The sequence below is a fragment of the Manis pentadactyla genome, chromosome 4 (assembly GCF_030020395.1).
Source record: "Manis pentadactyla isolate mManPen7 chromosome 4, mManPen7.hap1, whole genome shotgun sequence".
Classification (NCBI taxonomy): Eukaryota; Metazoa; Chordata; class Mammalia; order Pholidota; family Manidae; genus Manis; species Manis pentadactyla.
This window is the reverse complement of record NC_080022.1, coordinates 56,650,719-56,669,725: the sequence shown is the minus strand read 5'-3', so window position 1 is coordinate 56,669,725 and position 19,007 is coordinate 56,650,719. Positions and strand designations below refer to the sequence as shown.

Genomic DNA, 19,007 nt, shown 5'->3' with positions numbered 1-19,007 from the left:
GATGGATCCTGAATGGACCTCTGGAAAAAGCTTATTTCCGGGAACTTGGCAAGCAGTTTCTGATGTAGCAGAGGCTGAAGGGGCTGAAGAAAGAGAAAGAACCATTGAGAAGGGTTGCTTTGTTTGGGAGGTGGAGAGAGATGCCAACAAGTGTCAGGAGGAAGTGGGTAGGAAGGAAATGAAAGCAAAGAGCATAGACCTTTGCTTTTCCCTTTTGGTCAAGCAGTGGATGGAAAGGAACAAAGTGGATGGCAGGTTTAAAAGAAGGTTGGTTTCCAAAGAGCATTTTCTCTCTTACATTTGTTTCTCTTTTATTGTGTGTCTTGTAAAGTGGCCTTAGAGACGGATTGCTGAGCACCTCAGGACTTGGCACTGTGCTAGGTTTGATAAGATGGAATAACTTGGAGCCCAAAGGCGTCACATGGACACAGGCCTTGTTCCCAGGGAGCTGCGAGGCTGTTCTGGAAGACAGGACTTCCTCAGCGGCCTCCTGAGCCATGGGGTGCAGTGGCACAGCTCCGAGCTGGAATGCTTTGATGTGTTTAGCAGCTGATGGGTGCTGCAGGGGTGTGAGGCCTGGGCTCCTTTTATTGTTGGTTGGTTTATAGCTGCAGTGGTGGTATAAACACATTCACATCAATCATTTTATATATATACATATGTGTGTGTATGTATACGTTTCAAGTGTATATTGTATGTGTACACATATATACAATCATGCCTATGTATTTTTCTTCATTTAGCTAAGATAGTGTAGACCTCTTTCTTTGACACACCATTCCCATTTTCTGCTCTGTTCCTGTTGCCCTTTCATTGAAGTTGTTCTTTGTACCAGTTTCCATAACCATTTTGTGAACTGTTGTGGGTGTCTCCCGGGTGGAACTGAGTTACAGCAGGCTGGTGTTACCCCTTAGCTTGAAGAAAAGGCATAGCCTCGCCACCCTGCACACACAGCCCACCATCCAAACCCGCTTGGTCACCAGCTCCAGTGGAAAATAAAAATTGGATCTGCTTATGAAGTCAGACAGTTCTGGATAATGGCTTTCATGTTTGTGTTCTTTTATCTGTAGAATTCTTGTCCAAAGGTTTTAGGAAAAAACTGGGAGTTGGAATTCCTGACTGGATGACTGAGACAAAGGGAACAGGAGACACTCTAATTGCCACGGCTCCTTTCTATTTCCATTCACACTAAGTGTCTGACACAGTCATTCTGCTGGAAGCCTGGAAGCCAGAGCAGTGATCCTGGGTGCCCTGTCCTGGTTGCTGGCTGCCACACTGTGTCACTTTCACTCCCCAAGGCTTCTGAGGTTGGCTGTGGCCTGTTTCACAGGAAAGGTGGCTTCGGCTTTTGTTGCCTGAATAAATGTTTAGTTTGAGTCATGAGGCTTTGACAGTGGCTGGCTTTTATTGAGATCTTCCCCCGGTGTGTGTTAGATGACCCACCTGTGGCCAGCCTAGCCTCCTGCTGTCTGTGAGCAGAGATGGACTTGGTCTTACCACCAGGGCTGGATCCGCACTCTGAAGTGGGTCTCGGCAGCCTTTTCCCATTTTCTAATGAAGATAGGAAGCAGGTGACAGGCCATCACCAGCCTGGCACCTCCTGTTCTGCTCTTTGTAGTCAGGCACCTTTTGCCTCCGCCTCTCCCAGGGCTGCTGTCCTTCCACTGACCTCATCTCCCCTTGCCAAGGCAGTGAAATTCATGTTTTCTGAGTCTTAGACTGACTGTCACCCCACCGTGATAGAAAGTACCCCTGTCACCTCCCTGGGAGGAACTTTCTGCCTCCTAGGGCTGCTGAAACAAATACCACAGATGAGATGGCTTAAGCAACAGAAATTTATTTGTTTTTTTCACAATTCTTGAGGCAGAAAGTCCAAGATGAAGGTATCGTTAAGGTTGTTTTTTCCTGAGGCTTCTGTCCTTGGCTCGTAGTTGGCTGTCTTTTCCCTGTATCTTCACATAGTCTCACCTCTGTGTACCATCCTAATCTTCTTTTCTTACAAATACCTAAGTCATATTGGATTAGGGCCCATCCAGATGACTTCATTTAACCTAATTACCTCTTTATAGACCCGGTCCCCGAATATAGTCAGATTCTGAGGTGCCAGGAAACAGGATTTCAACAAGTGAATTTGGTGGTTATAATTCAGCCCATAATACTAGGATTTCACTCAAAACTTCTGGGTTTTCTTGTGTCCACATCCTTGCACTAAGTAAGTGTCTAGAGGTACTTTGGAGGTGGATGGGAAATGGCTCACCCCAAGCCTGGTATAAACTACCTAAATGATTGAAAAGATTTGAGAAATAGCTGGACCCAGGATTCCTAAACTCTGGACCCCCAAAACCACTTGCTCCACCCACCAGGGGATCACAAAAGTCAAGCCGTCCTAAGGCATCCCTGTTCTCTAGCTGAGGGTTTCTTCCTAAACCCCAGGGCAGAGCACCAGTGCTGGGGCCTGGAGCTGGTCAGTGTAGAACAGAGAGGGTCTGGACTGGCCTGTACCAGGCAGGTCTTGGGTGTTTTGATGAGCACCTATGACATACCAGATAATGTTCTGGTTACTTACATTCTTTAGAAAAATGTAAAAGATTAAAAAATCTACTACCTACTTTTTTTATTACCACCCAAAATGTAGGAAGGACATAACCTTAGAGTAAACAACAGCCCTGTGCATAGAAATAATTTAGCTTTACAAAGACTACACTCTTTGTTCTCATTCTGCTGTGAACCAAGGAACTCATTACACAGATATCATTTGAGCTTAGCTTTGAGGGTGAGTAGGAGGAGGTCAGGATAGGACTAGAAAAAACACCCACAGAGAAGAGTAAAGTCAAGAGTGTTATAGAAAGACCATAAACTTTGGAGGTAGACACACAAATTTTGGAATCTTGGCTCCAATAAGTACTGTGTAGGACCTCAAGGAATAAATAGGATCTCATGGTGTGAAAGCTGTCTGGCTTCCATGTCTGGGTAATGGAGTGTTCATTTGTCTTGGTTGTTATGAGGGCATAAGTAGGTAGCCCTCATGACTATTTGAGGACCACTGGACTCTCCCAGATTCTGTGAAACAGTCTTGGAATTAGCCTAGCAATTTTCTTTCTTTTTGTTCAAGTAGTCATATATACACAAATGACTGTCATTAAATGCTGCCAGTCTTACGAAGCTGTGGTTATTGTTATTTGATTAGAGTTCAGTTTCTATAGCTTTCTGTGTCCCCAGAATGCATTCTAGGCAGTTAGATTCGAGCAGCAGCAGCATCCTGAGGGTGTGATACCATAGGCATGGGTCCACATAGCCCTTTGAGATTAAATCTAATGCTAGAGATGGGTCTCATTTTGCAGTGGTCAGAAAGAAACAATCTTCTTGTTCATTAGCTGAGATGAACTGACATCATTACCAGGGAAGGAGACTTACTACAAACTGAAGAATTATTTTCTTTACCTTTCTTAATTTTTTCCCTTTTATTCTTCTGCTTTCCTAAATAAGGAACATACCACATTTTCAAAAAGGTTGCTTTCTTTGTCTTATGTGGGAAACAATTTGAGCATGTTTGTGTGCTAAGCAGCAGGAACTGAGAGAGAAGGAGATAACAGATGGAGCAAGACCTTGGCAGAAGTAGGAGTTGATGGAATTTGGAGACAAATGGAGGGACCCCCCCAGTCCTGCTGTGTTACTGCCACATCCCCATATTCATTCCTAAGGGACAAAAGTTGGCCTTCAAGGTACACTAAAAGCACACTTGAAGTATAGATTTTGTTAGGCAGAGATGCATTGATCTGGGTCCTTGTCCCAGCTCTGCCGGCAGCGAGCTGGGTCACATTACAGAAATCGATCACCTATTTGAGCTTCAGTGTCTTCCTATCTTACAAGGAAATACATGGCATCCTGAGCTCCTAATAGTGCATATGATAAATACCCTTAAATAATAGGTCACTTTACTGTCAGTGCACTGATGTACTATGTGCTACAAATTCTCTTTCATCAGATACAAAAGCAGAATTAATTTGCTGAACAATTCATTCAAATTATCATATGCATATGACTGTAACGCATTGCATGTGAACTCATTCATTGGCTCTCATTGGCTGTTGGAAATTAAAATATTAACAAAGAGTCAGGTTAGCCTAAAAGTTGAGAGCCTGGATTCTGGTGCTTCATTGCTCCAGTTTGAATCTTACATCATTATCTCGGCATTGGGCAAGTTACTTAATCTCTGTGCCTCAGTTTCTTCATCAATAGAATGGGATGATGACACTAGTACTTCTGTCAAAGGGCTGGTGTGAGGACTAAATGCATTAATTTTTGTAAAGTGTTTAGCCTGGTGTCAGCACTCTCTATAGCACTCTAATGTAGGTACCTGTTCAAATAAAGAAGCCAAAGTAATTTTGGCTAATGGATCATACACATTTTCTAGGACCTGCTAACTAGAGTCACATTTTAAGTTTAAAGAATTAGCATCGTGGGTTCAAAACCTATTGGAATTAGATTCTGGTATCTTTTTCAATAAGTCTAAAGTGAAAGGAATCCTTTAGGTAAACATTTGGAGGTGTTATGGGTCTACTGGAGGGATCCGTAAAAATTCTCTGACGTTTTGATGGCTCACACAGACAGGCAGATCATGAAACTGGCCTTGAAGTTTTGACAGCTCACTCAGATACGCAAATCCAGAGCTAGCTTTGACCAAGAAACTTGAGACTTATACACATGCTTGGACTGAGAGGGGAACTCGAAGTTGCAGCAGTGAGAATGAGCATCAGTGGCCTGAGAAAACCTGCTCATTGCACAAGCGATGGTCTAGCTTGGTCCCAGGTGGCCCTGGCAGAGCGTCTCAGCAGCCTTTGCCCCCATGGGTCCATGCCCTGGCCCAAGGCTGGATGCGGCGAGCCTTGCTGGAGGCTGGACTGAAACTCCCCTTAGCACCTGCTCTGCCCCCAGTCTTGTGGGCCAGACCCTTGCCAAAACAGCCATTAGTTGTCCTCTGCAACAGCTAATGTCCTTGCTGCTGAGACTAGCATTTAATAGTAAGACTGTTTCAGCTGCACAGACACTGAGAAATGGGTCTACAATGACAATCTAATACCATATGGCATGTGGGAAGGGCACCAGCCAAGCAGCCTGTGAGACCGGTATGTGGGGACTCCTGAGGTCCTCAGATGCCTAGTGGCTAGTAATTCTTCAACTAGTGACAGGATATTAGTTTTAAGTGTATGCCCAAGGCTTTCCTCTAAGTTATGGTTAATTTACAGAAACATACCTTTCCCCGCTAGTTGAGAAAAGGCCACATGATTCCGTCTTAGTAGAGGAATTCCTCTGTCTATGATGGGCCCAAACCATTGGTGGTGTTCTGGCCTGGGGACAGCTGAAAATCCAGAGCAGATTGCTGGCACTTTTTCCCTCCAGAATAAATGCCCTACTTATTCCTCAGTGCATTACGTGGAGTACCTGCCTGGCCTGTTGGTAAACACACCTAAGTCTTGATTGCCTCCATGTGGTGCAGCCGCATGTCAGTTACTCAGCAAGTGTGAGTCCTCATCCTCCTATCATGGGCAGCTAGCTTAGCACGGAGCGCGGGCCTGGGAGGCCACCTGCCTTCCTCAGCGTGGTTCCCCGGCTCTCCGAGGTGTCTGCCCCTCCACGTGGGCCAGCACCTCATGCCCTCAGGGTTCCTCGTGGCATGATCAGAGTGCCTGCCGCAGAGCGCTCTTGAGAGCATTAATTAGTTTTCTACAGAGCATGGAGAATAGCATCAGGCACAAAGTAAGTTCTCATTAAATGTTAATAATTGCTACAAATGATACAAGCATTAAGCTGACTCATCTATCATTCATAACTCTTCTCTGGGAGACAAAAATGCTATGAAATTACTGCAAAGTAGGATTGAGAAGGTTGGGAGTTCGCCCAGGTGCTTTTCCCTGGTCTTCTCTGTACGCTCAGAATGTGGAGGAGGGCTGGTGTCGGGGCGGTGGTTCCCGAGATGAATCCCAGCTTTGTTCTCCTTCCACCCTGAACACATCTAACACCAAAAACCCTGTTTCAGGTGATCTGGGTGTCCACAGTGGGGAAGAACTGCAGCTCACCACTACTATCACCCACGTGGATGGACCCACTGAGATCTACAAGTTGACACGCAAGGATGCCCAGGAGTAGGAGGGGGCAGCACCTGGCTGGGACCGGCCCCCACATCGCAACCCCTCTGACGGGAGTGGGGGGGCATGCCAGAGAGAGCTCAATGTGCAAACAAATGCTCGTGTCTCAGAGCTGGGGTTTCTTGAACCAGCTGTCAGTTTGCCTCCTGAGCGTAGCTCTTAGAGAAGGATTATTACAGCCACTAATGCATTGTGTATGGTAAGGAAGCCTCTGGTATGACACATTTTCTGTGATCATTGTTAATTAGTGACATAGTAACATCTGTAGCAGGTGGTTAGTAAACCTCATGTGTTGGGGGTGGACTCCTGGGGGGATGGTTTGGGCCAGATGGGGTCTGTGTGGATTGGAATATTTGCCTTTTTTTCCCTGTTTTAGGTTCTAGGAGAGATTTTAACATCCTCTGCAGTCCAAGATAGGCTGATGTCATAGACTTCTGACTCCTAATCCATGACCACTTTTTTTTTTCCTATTTATATCACCAAGTAGCCTATTGTGTTAATATTTAAGTTGTTGATAGATATGTATCCCTATTTTTTATGGCATAATATAAAATAACTGAATTTCATGAGAACGTCTATTGCACCAGGGGCATTTCAGCTTTGAAACCAAATCTGTATATCCAATGCTAACCAGTCTGTTGGATGTGGGTTTTAAAGAAATGTTTGCTGAACTACCCAAGTAGGGTTTATTGTATTAAATGACCTTTGGGTCTGAAAAGCCTTTTTAACCTTTTGCTTAAAATGTGTTTTCTTTTGATAAGATGCTTCAAACAGCCTCCAAGCGTGTAGATGCGATCATTTAAATAAACCTGTATGTACATGCAGATGTGTGTATGCACACGTCATCCTCTTTGCTCCACCAGTACACTACATGTAGATTTCTTTTCACCTTGATTCTATGGGCTGGGGGAATAGCTTCATGAAAAATTAAAATATTTGTCATCAAGTCAGTGTTTGGGGGAAGTAGCTATTTCTGGAAATAAGGCAACACTCTCTGTACTGGGTGGTTGACCTCCCTAGGCTGGCAGCGAATGCTTACACGTACAGCAGCAAGGTTAGGGGGAAAAAGTTACATGATTTAGAAGGAGATACTCCCCCCACTCACACACCTTACTTCTATCTCCCAGGGAACCTGTTTGATTCTGTTTTAGCTCTGCCATTGGAGAGGCAGCGTTGTCTCGCAGAGAGAATACTAGGTCTGAAGTTTCCTGACAAAGGTCTGTCATTTACCAGTGTGACCTTGTTGAAGTCACCTGACCTGGCTGTTCCCTCACCTGCACGCTGGCATTAATAAACTTAAACTGCCTCACGGGTTGCAGTGCCGTTTAAATCATTTAATGTTTATGGAAATGTTTTGATACTCATAAGTCATATAAATGTTTTCTTCCTGGAGCCTAAATACAGTTTCGTGAGAGCTCTGTTTTTCAGACACTGATGCCTAGAGCCCTGGGGCACAGTCCATTTAATTAATCTATTCAGTAGCCCAAATGCTTTCTTTTCCCCGATCTTGGTTAAAATTGTGGTACACAGTGACAGAGGAAGTACTTTGGCTCTGGCTGTTCTCTCAGACCCTTTCCTATCCTGGTGAATGTGTGGTGATGTGTGATCCCCATGCCCTCACCATCCACCCTCTGATCAACCAATGTGGTGCCAGGAACTACATGCAGCCTGTGCCACAGACTGGAGGGGAAGGTGAACTTAGAACACAGCAAAGGATCTCCTATCCCAGAGGATGTAGGGAGGGTTTCTCCTAAGGAGCTGGGGAAAGGGCCTCAGATAGGCCTTGAAGAGGAAGTAAGATTTTACCAGGGCCAGAGAGCAAGGGGAACAGCAGTACAGAAATCATGGAGGAAGCAAAGGACAGAGGATGGTTGGCTAAGTCTGGTCATCTGACCTGCTTACACACGGAAGGACTGGAAATAGCAGAAGATGGGCCCTGTGCACCACAAGCCAGAATGAAAAGGGTTTTTAATGCTATGGTAGGAGCTGTACGACTCAGCCTAAGGTTTCAGGCAGGGAAGTGATGATCAGAATTACTACTGGAGCACGAGGAAGCTGAATGAGCCTGGCGGAGACACCACAGAGGCTGGAATCAGGGCAGGAGTTGAGAACCTGGAATGGAGGGAGTCGGTAGGAGAGAATAATGAGGAGGTTTGAGAGTTCTGGATGGGGGCCTTGTGAAAATGAAGACAAAGTCAAATTTCAAGCCCTGGCTAGGTGAGGGAATGGTAGGGCCCTCAACAGAATTAAGTCCTGAAGAAGTGTCATGGGCCTATTACTTACAGGTCTGTGTGTAGAAGCAGCCAACTGCAGCGAGTTTAGCTAAAAAAGGAACTTTATAAGAACTTTCCTAGAGTAGATCATGGATCCACGGAAGAGTAATTAACCAGAAAGGTTAGGAACCCAGTCGGCTCTAAGGGACTCCTGCACCAGGACTCCCTGGCCCTTCCCCGTAGAGCAGTGCCGTGGACAAGCAGCCCGAGTCTTTGTCTGCCTCACTTCAGGTCTACGAGAGAGTCTGTGAGTGGCTCAGCCCCAGGCAGGTGTCTGTCCCTATGTCAATTAGTTGTGATCAGAAAGTCAAGTTAAATGGCTGCTAGGGGCTTACCTGTGGATTGGGGTCAGTTTCCAAAGAGCAGAAAATCCATTTTAAGCTGAGCAAACCATCAGTAAAGCTCTACCATAATGGGAAAGATGATGAATTTGGGTTTACCTGGGCTGGGTTTTAAGAGCCATGTCCTTGTGAAAATGAAGCTAACAGCAGGAAGGTGAAGCTCAGGCAGGAGGTTGGGCAGCCATCAGCTGGGGCAGAGCGTGGGTGCCTCAAGGAGGGTGACTGGCAAGACCAGTGAACCAGGCCCGGCCTCGTTTCATAGATGAGAGGAAGAAAATGAAGCCATTCACTCAGGGAATGCAAGTTGTCAGAGAAGCCAGAGAAAGAACCAGATTCACAGGGGGGAAAATGTTAGCTCTCCTGAGAGATTCAACTGCATCTAAGGTTTGAGTAAAAGCTGTTGGATTTGGTGGTTTGTATGTGTGTGACCTTCGCCTGTGGCAAGAACAGAAGTTAGAGGTGGAGCGGAGTCAATGGGTGGTCATGTTGGGGAAGAAAGAGAGGACTGTTGCTCCCACAGGAGACAGAGTACGGGGAAAGCTTGCGGCTTGCAGTCTGAGGGGAGAACGAGGGGCAGGGCTGGCAGGCCCGAGGGGTGAGAGCCGCCGTGAAGCCGAGATGGCAGTGAGGTACGTAAGCCCCAAGGTGGGTCAGAGGTTTGGGATCAGAGACACAAGCTGGCGAGGTAGTTTTGAATGAGTGAAATGACATTTTCATCTTGAGACTAGAGAGAAATAACAGGTAGATCTTGGAAGAGAAACCTGAGGTCCAACAGAGGTTGCAGTTTGCCCCACTGTGTGTTCTGTCTTCTCCACAAACATGAAGTGGGTGTTGGGAATCTGCTAAAAAAGTTCTGAGTTTCAAGAATGCAGGAGGAACACCACCATTTTCAATCAGTGGAATGTTCAAGAAACTCTTCAAGAGGTGAGAAAAAGCCTTTATTAAGGACCATCAACCTACCAAAACAAGTTAATTATTGGCCATGTATACCAGTTTTACAAATCATCCTAAAACTTTTCAGGTAGGTTTGAAGAATGTTCAGTAAAGCATAACATTTCCCAATTGATCTGCTTTTAAAATTTGAGTTCACCAATATATTCAACAAATAAATAAAATACCATTGCTATTTCAAATTGAAAACAAAATCAGTTTTATGTTGGTCAACCTTTTGAGTATTCACTAAGTGTTATTGCTACACTGTCCCCATCAGGGAAGAAAATGTCCATAATAATGAAATAACCGGTTCCCCTTGCAACCTCCAGGTGGTTTTAATCTTTCCCATAACTGAGGTAAAGCATTTGGACAAATCTGATGCCTGAGTCCTTAGCCCATCTCTCAAAATAGGTGGAGCCCTTGGAAGTCACACCCGTGGGGTCCTGGCAGGTACTTGTGAGACGGTTGAAAGAAATTCTGACGGAGGATTGGTCTCAGGTCTCATCCCCATCTTGGCATTTCTAGAAGTGTTCCATCAACTCTTTCAAAGTGATCAGGCTCTGAGAGGCTGCCTGGTCTCATTGGGGAATGTCAGGAAACTACAATTGCTATACAGTCCTTTACAGCACAGCATACACATACCCATGGCTCCATCATCCCAAACATGTTCTTCCTCCTATTTCAGGGTGACCATAAAGGCTTAAAAGAGGAAATAGAAGAAAGAGATAATATCTCAACCATGGTGAAGCCTGAGGGATCATCCCTGTGCCTCCAAAGAAAATACACAGAGCCCCCTAAAAAGTGCCTAGCACGGTATGGGAATTCAACTGGGGAGGGTTCGTGTGTGAGCAGGTGACACACCTCAGCTAACCCCAGTCGTTGTCTGACTGCTATGGAGATAAATTCTTTGGGAGCCACTTGTTTTTCTGTTTTTTTGATTCAAGCAGACTTTGCTGACATTGATCATCAGGGTGGGTTAGTGCCATTGATGTGGCTTAACTTGCCGATGCGTCTGATTTTTATAAGACGGTACCTTTGTCCCCTGCATTTCAGGGCCCTTCACCCTCTTGCTCCACAGGAACCATTCTGGTTCGTGCTAGCTTGCTCTCGCCCAGCCCGCTTTCATATGTGACCAATTAGGTTGTGTAGGGTACATTGGCTTCTGAGCCTGCTTCAGCAGCCCCATTTCTCCTGACATCGAAAGGGTCTGCCAGGCACCCCTGGAACTGTCCAGCGCCTGGAGCTTCTCATCTCTGTGACTGTGCACTTCACTTCAGTCGTCGAGAAGCCCTTCAGGGTTGAGACCAGACCTCCCTTTGTGACTCTGACCCTCTTCTTCTGACCGAACTCATTCCCACAGTCTGGGTGGCTCTTCTCCAGACCCACACATCAGTTCGTCAACCTCCCCTCCAGACATGGTTTCCAGCCTACCCCCTCAGGACTGCCTGCCTGTTAACTGTATTCTGGTCCCTCATTGCTCCAAAACATTCTGGTCCCTCATTGCTCCAAAACACGGTGCTCAAGACGGCAGTATCGCTCCGGCTAGTGCAAACGAATGTGAACATAATATTCCTACTAGGGCTTAATGTCTAAAGAAAATAGCACTAAATTAAAAAAAAATCCACATCTTTATTGCTTCTCAAGACCATGTAACTACTTAGAGTTAAAAAATAATAATTTCACTAGCACTTCTGTTGCATTCAGCCATATCTTCCACCTAAATTTAGGACTTTACATAGAACCTTGTGGTACTTTTCCTCACACACATAATCAGTAGATAAAGCATATCTTTAACTTTTAAAATGAGTGCAATTTGAAACAAGCAAAAGTAGTTAAGTCCTTTCCAAGTGTATAATGAGTTGGTTTCAATTGCTGGAGAACATAATATATATTCACCTGACACCAGAAAAGCCTCCCATAGCCTCAACCTCTCTCCCTTGTCCAGCTTTCTTCTACACACACACACACACACACACACACACACTCACTCACTCACTCACTCACTCACCGTTGCTGTTAAACTTCATGTGTATTTTGAAATGTGGAGCTCTGTGATTTACATAATTTCCTCTAATACCACCTCCTGACAGTCACATAGTGGAGACCCTACTTTACAGAATGAGGCTCAGAGAGGTGAAGTGACAAAGCTAGGACTAGGAAGAAATCAGAAGGGTCAGAATTTTGTTTTGAGTGCAACTCTCATTAAAGCAGAATGACCTTAACAAGGAGATGGTATTCCAGCCTAAAAATGATGTGTGGCTCTCCACCTCCATCCATGGCAAGTGTCTGCCCTCTTCTGGCCAAGCGGAGGATGACAGCTATCACTGAGTGAATCCTTAGGACAAACGTCAGACCTTGGCATCTGGGAAATTTGTAGTTGCTCCACTAAAAAGCAGTGAGTTCTGGTCCTGCTCCGGCATATAACTTTGCTCTGAGACCCTCAGGGAAGCTGACGCCAACCCCCCTTTGAACTAGGTGATCTCTGAAGTCCTCTGCCCTGATTCTAAGAATCGTACAGGAGGTCATGTGTTAATAACGTCCATCTCACAGCGATAAAGATAGGGCACCTGATCTAGACATGCTGTGGGCGGATGTCTGGTGTCCTGTCTGGGATGCTAAACAGGTCCCGTGCATATATATATTGGTTCCACAGCCCTGCGGCCCCCTGTCATTTCTCTGAACTGCTCTGAGGCCCTGACCTCCCTCAGGTGGCTCCTGTATCCAGCTACTCTTTACAGCTGAGTCAAGGCCGGGACGGTCTATACTCCCAATGTGGCAGCGTCTCTCTCCAGTTCACGGAAAACGAGACTGAAAGTGAGCTCCAAACAGGGGCGGCCAGCACACCAGGTCTTTCCACCACAGAGGCTTGGCTGGCATTTCTCACATGCCCACCCGATGGAAATGCTGCAGCAGAAGACCAGGATATGGAACATAAGACGGAAATGCCGGTGGAAATGCTAACACAAGAAAGACCAGAAGCTGGCCAAGGCACCACGAACCAAGAAGACACCATATAAAGATTATCCCTTTGTTTGGAAAAGGCCTCATAAAAGGGGTTGTTCCCAGGAGTGGGAAGGAGTTTTAAAACAACCTTCGTGTGTTTTAGTTAGGGTTCCCCTAAAAGCAGACTCCGAGGCAAGTTGGGAAGGCGGTCCCAGGCAGCACTGAGAGCAGAGGCAATGCAGTTAAGGGTCAGACGAGGGAAAAGCGAAGAGAGGCCAGCAGGGTGCGCGGCTGCAGGACCTGGGGGAAGCGTGAGGAGCCGCCGCAGAGCTGTTCGCCGAGCAGGCGAGGCTGGGAGGCTGGGAGGCTTAACCAGACACTGCGCCCTCTACCGGTGCAGGTCACCCCTGAGCCTTGGCTACTTCAGGGTCAGCTTGAGGCATGTGGGTACTTAACATCTATCTGATCTTAAAAGCAAAACAGGCTTATTGTAAAACTTTGGAAAAACACATAAAAGAGTAAAAGGTAAATTTTTCATAATCACATCACCCAGAGATAAATATAGCTGAGCCTTGAACAACATGGATGTGAACTGGGTGGATCCACTTCTCTGGATTTTTTTCAGTAAATGTATTGGAAAAGTTTTTGGAAATTTGTGACAATGTGAAGAATACAGTATATAAAACAATATGAAAAATACAATATATAATATATTACATATATTTAGTACAAATAGGTGTTAATCAATGTTTATGTTATTTGTAAAGTTTCCAATCAACAGTAGGCTATTAGTAGTTAAAATTGGGGGGGAGTCAAAAATTATAGGTGGATTTTCAACAGCATAGGAGGTCAGCACTCCCCCTTGCATTGTTCAAGAGTCATCTGCACTGTTGCAATGTTGGATGGTGTTCTTACACAAGTTTTTCTATGCATATATGCACATACATATCATTTTCTATGGATATATAAAATCTGCATACACACATATATATATAATATGTGTGTATATGTATATGCATTAGGATCATATTAATTTCTCCAGAAATTCTCTAGAAAACAGCACTATGTAACCTGCCTTTTCCACAGTTCACTATATCTAGAAAATCTTTCTATGTCATCATATCATCCACAACATGATTTCCATGACTTTATTATTATAGTTTCCAGTGAGGATATGTCATAATTTATTAATCCCCTATTGTTGGACATTTCAATGGCTTGCAAAGTTTGACTATTATGGCATATGCTGAAATGAACATCCTTGGATGTAAATCTTTATATAGATCCCTGATTATTGCCTTAGGATCAGTTCCTAAGAGTAGAGTTACTGGGGCCAAAATTCAGTCATTCATTCACTAAGTTATGTTGAGCATCCAGTGATGGGACAGGTCCTGTGCTAAGCAGTTGGGACAGATCAGTAAGCAACGTTCCTGTCATCAAGGTGTATATTGACCTGGTAGGAGAAGGTGGGGAGGAGCAATAAGTAATATACAGTGATAGTGATAAAGGCTATGGTAGAAAGCATTTATCATGGTCACCTGTAAGCTTAAAGTACCCTCCAAAAATGTGCCACCAGCAGAGTGAGGGGTCCTCGGCTTCACATCCTTACTGACACTACACAGTGTTATCTGTCACTTCTGTGGACAAAAATAAGTAAAGTTGGTCTTGAGTTTATTTCATGACCAGTGAAACTGAACATGTTCCATAATCCCATAAATTTATATTTTTAGGTGGTCAGTTCAAATTCTTCATTTGTTTACCTCTGATAATCTAATTTAGCATATTCATTCTTTGTTGTGTGTGTAGCCAAATTTTTCCCAATTTGTTGCTTGCTTTTAATTTTGTTTTTGATGTTTCTGGCATAGAGCTTTTTAAATTTTATGCAATCAAATCTGTAAATCTTTTCTTTTAGAGTTTCTATCTTTGCTCTAATACTTAAGGAAATCTTCCTAATCTAGGATAATAGGTCATGCATACTTTTTCTATTTTTAAATTTTTCCTTTTTTAGTTTCCCTCCTTTAACTCAACAATTCACATGGAATTTGTTTTTCAGTAGGAATCTCAATTAAATATTTTTTCCAAATAGTCACCCAGGCATCATTTTTAAAATAATAGTTGGGAAAGACAGGATCTTAAGCAAATTGGGGAGGGATGGCAGTAAACCAACCATGAGCTAAGACTCTGGAGCAGCTGTGAGGCTGATGGAGGGCTGTGCTGGAAGCTGCCAGCAAAAAGTAGAACATTCTAGGCTCTCATGGGCTCCCAAGAAGCTACTAAGGAACGCACCTTTGATTTTGCCTGTATGGGCTCTGTCAACCATGAAGAAATGCACCATCTGGTGAAGATAAACTTCCACTGGGTCACAGGAAATGTGAGAACTGTGGGCAGGGCCAAGCGAGCTGAGGAACAAATAGGCAGTGGGGGCTCCTGACCACTGTTCCTGGACCTCCCAGGGAGCTGCCCTGGGAGGCAGCCTGCTGCTCTGTCCCAGAGCCCAAGGGGATGGCACCTGGGGCCAGAGGTCAATGGCTACATTGACTAGATCAACAGGGGGACCACGTATGTGTCCTGTGAGCAAAAAAGGGAAGTTAGTGCAGGTGGGGTAGATGGTGAAGACTCCCCGGCTAGTACTGTAACTTTACAGCTAATACCTCTCTGAGCCTAGTTTTATCAAATCAAATATCCTTTCTATTATATCACATCTTGCATCATTAGTTGGTTGGGAAGAATGCTGCATAAAGATATGCATTCTAGACTTCATGGTTTGGAGTACAAGCAGCAGTTGTGCAATTAAAAATTGGGAGTGTGTGCTGTATACTTCAAGATATACAATCTTGAAGCAAAGAAGTGAGTGTGAGAGAGAAACAGATCATGAGAGAAAGAGAGGATGAAGAAGGGAAAGAAGAGAAAGAGGAACAAGGGAGGGAGGAAAGAAGCTGAGAACAAGTTAGGCCTATGAGGCAAAAACTGCACTAAGGGCTGTTGTGAGTTGTGTGGGAGGGGTTGGGGCCTCTCATACCTGTGCAGTGACAACCGTTCATCCCCCAGCGGAAGTTAAGGTCAAAACCCTCCCTGCCCAGAATTAATCAGTCATAGCTATTTGCTGCCCTCTGCTGGCCGAAATAAATGTCCACATTACAAAAGACAATTTTATCTGATGGTGGTAACAATATTCATTTGCCCAACAAATATTTATGCAGCACCTATTAAGTACCAGGCACTGTTCTAAAACAGACCAGTAACCAAAAAAGACTAATATTCTTACCTTCATGGTACTTAATTCAATAACAATTGTGATATCTAACATTTATACAGTCATTGATATGCATGTACCAGATACTATTTTAACTGCTTGATATTTATCAACTCATTTTAATCCTCAAATCAGTCCTGTGAGGTAGGTTTGGTTATTTCTCATTTTACAGGTGGGAAAACTGGTGCACAGAGAGGCTGAACCATTTCCCTGAGGTCACACAGCCTAGAAGTCACTGAACCTAGTTTAACTCCATCTGGCTCTGGAGCCTATTCTTAACAGGTCTATACACTGCCTTCACTGGCATGTTCTAGAAGATACACATCTCTTCCTGCCCCAGATACTGTACAGACAACACCATTACTAGGTGGAAAGACAAACGCTGACTCTGCTGGTTTGGCGCAGCCATTCATCAATCTCAGCCTCTATGTGGCTGCATGCAGTCCCTTACCCCATGTAGTTGTGGGAAGATTGATACATGGTAAGTGCATCCTTACAGCAGGGCCCTATCAAGTGTTGTCCCTGTCCTTCCTCCCCAACACTGACCTTCTGATGGGAGGGTCACGGAAGCCACAGGATGGGCTGAATCTCTCCTGGTGAATCCTGCTTCTCCAGTTCAGCATTAAGGGCAGGAGGCAACCTAGGTGTTAATGATGAAACTGAAAATTCTTCCCCGCTTGATCTAGGTCTCTGGGGCAAAGAGACAACATACAACAAGATGGCTTCCGGTCAGTTCCACGGAGAGCTGCAATCTACTGATGTACTGCCACCTGGGAGGCGGAGACCTGCCACTGTGCCGGGAGGGAGAGGGTGAAGAGCAGCAGAATACAGGAGGAGTGACGGAGTCCTTGCATTTCCAGATGCCCTAGATTTCTGTTAATTATTTCTATCATGTGTGCCCAACCTTACACAAAAACTAACCTTAGCAGAAGAGAAGAACATATTTTTAAATTTCATTTTTAAAACTTGTTTACATTTCTAAAAGGCAAGTTTACATTTTTTAAAGTGTTGTGTTTGGGTATACCCCAGAATCTCCCCTTGTAGCCAGTGTTCAAATAACAATAGCTACTCTTTAGGAAGCACTGAGTTTGTGCCAGCACCTCACAGCAGCCCCACGACATAGGTACTTTTATTCATGCCTCTTACAGATGAGCTTGTGGAAGCTTAGAGAGGCTTAGTCATTTGCCCTGGGTCACACAGCCAACACTCAAGGCTGTGCCTGGACAGCTTCATTACCACCACCCTATTCTGTGACTCAGAGTGAGGGAAGCATCTTAAACAGAGTGACTCACCTCCAGGTCCCAGGGACCTCTAAATGTCATCCCAAGTAGCAGAGACAGTTTACTCAACAGCGGTTTTATCCTCGTCTCTGTGGTCATTCTGTCGGTGTGATTTGAAGGGAGCAGATCTGGGTGTCCCTGAGAGGGATGATTTGGCAGCCTCTCACATGATCCAGATCCACCCTCCTGGAGCAGACACAAGCCCAAAGGAGCCCCAGAAAGGATCTCTTGGGAAGTCGTCAGTGGATTGAGACATGAGACGCCATGGACTGTCACACACACTATGTGAGAAGCTCTCAGCTGCCTTACGTGGGGGCAAGGGAGGGTTCCCATTACTCCAAACACTAAAGAGAAGGGACTAGGGACGAGGGGAAAAGGCTTGCCAGAGGCTGTGCAGCAGCTGGACCCCAGGCCTCCTAAGTGCAAGGCCAGTCCCACCTGCAGCAGGCAGTGTCGTGCCCTGCCTTCCAGGGTGACCCAGCAGTGAAAGAACCACTTGGGAGCATGACAGAAACACAGAGGCAAACAGGTGTCCCCTCCCAGCTTGGATGCACCCCTGAGGCTACTTCAGTTTTCATGTGCTCACTTTGTGCTGCTTCTAGTGGCACCCCCATACTGGGGACAGGAGGGACATTCCCCCAGAGAAGATTCAACTTCCTTGGTTTACACCACTGCAGAAGGAATGAGCCCATAGCCTGACCACTGGCAGTCCTGAATCATGCCCATGGACAGGCTGGGGCCCTGGGCAAGGATCCCAGCTCTCAGGGAGCTGGCTGGGGGCTGGCAGGACTCAGAGGCCCTCTGCCACCTGGCTGGTTTGGTCTCCCAGTCGTCTGTCACCTAAGAATGCCCATTCAGCATAAAAGGGATTGAAGTGAGGAACTGGCTCTGTGCTGCAGGTTCCTCAGGAGTATCTAAAGATTACACTACTCTTCTCATCATTGCTGTAAGGGAAACATGAGTCAGGACAGCACTTGGCATTTAGGAAACTCAGTAAATGATAATAAATCCCATCATCGTCATCACCCTGGATTCCTGACACCTGTGGAGTATGTGTGGCCCAGAACCTTCTCAGATTTCTTAAATGACAAATAAGGAATGCTTATATTGGCATATACTGAGTGTCTCCAAATGACAGCCTCCTTCCCAAGTGCAGTGTTGCCTGTGCGTATCCTCTCATAAGTTAACCAGCAATTTAAATCATGGTGAAGGCTTAGACATCTCTCTTGCAGTGGCCTGTTTTCATTGAGGCTGTGTCTTTTTTTACCCCAGAATCATTGCCACAGACCCATGGACAGAGACCAACCCAGCCACATGAAGGAGCAGCCCCAGTCCCCTCTACCCCCTAATCTGCCCCCTGGAACTGAGACCTTTGCCCAGAGCCTGACCAGGCCATGTGCATGATCCAAACCTGTGCCTCTGCAAAGCTGCTGGTTATTACACTACAGACTCCTTCTATCCAGACTCTAAAGCCTAGAGAGGTTTAAACCAAGTAAATTGAATCTATGAATGCCAAGGGCCCAATACAGTTTTCCCCAAGGCACATTTCCCAGGACACTAGTTTCATCGAATGTTTACAGTTGGTGAGCCATGATTAGGCTGTCAAATGAAATTGAGGAGTGTGGGCATTTTAAGTGAGTTTCTCCCCTGAGGACCACCCTGCCATTCACACACCAGCTGTCTGAGTCTGTCGGGGAGGGACAGGGACACCCTTTCTCAGACATATTTGACCATTTTGCTCTCTTTTGTTTGCAGCACTGCTTGGGAGACTTGCTGTTCTCTAGCACTGCCTTTCAAGCCTTCACCGGAATGTGGCTCACCTGGGGAGCTTATTAAGG

General features: G+C 45.4%; 1 protein-coding gene across 4 annotated transcripts in view; it reads left to right on the top strand.

Annotated features, from left to right (window-relative positions):
• The window catches only part of WLS (Wnt ligand secretion mediator), a 96,921-nt gene extending 86,307 nt beyond the window's left edge, over positions 1 to 10,614 (top strand). For 3 of the 4 annotated variants that reach the window (XM_036910795.2, XM_057500312.1, XM_036910794.2), the window contains one exon: positions 6,038 to 6,970. In XM_036910795.2, the coding sequence (XP_036766690.1) occupies positions 6,038 to 6,147 (110 nt within the window). In that variant the 3' untranslated portion in view covers positions 6,148 to 6,970. Of the gene's footprint in view, positions 1 to 6,037; positions 6,971 to 10,378 lie in introns of those variants that run through there. The other variant, XM_057500313.1, reaches the window with a different exon arrangement.
• Positions 10,615 to 19,007: the final 8,393 nt, after the last annotated feature.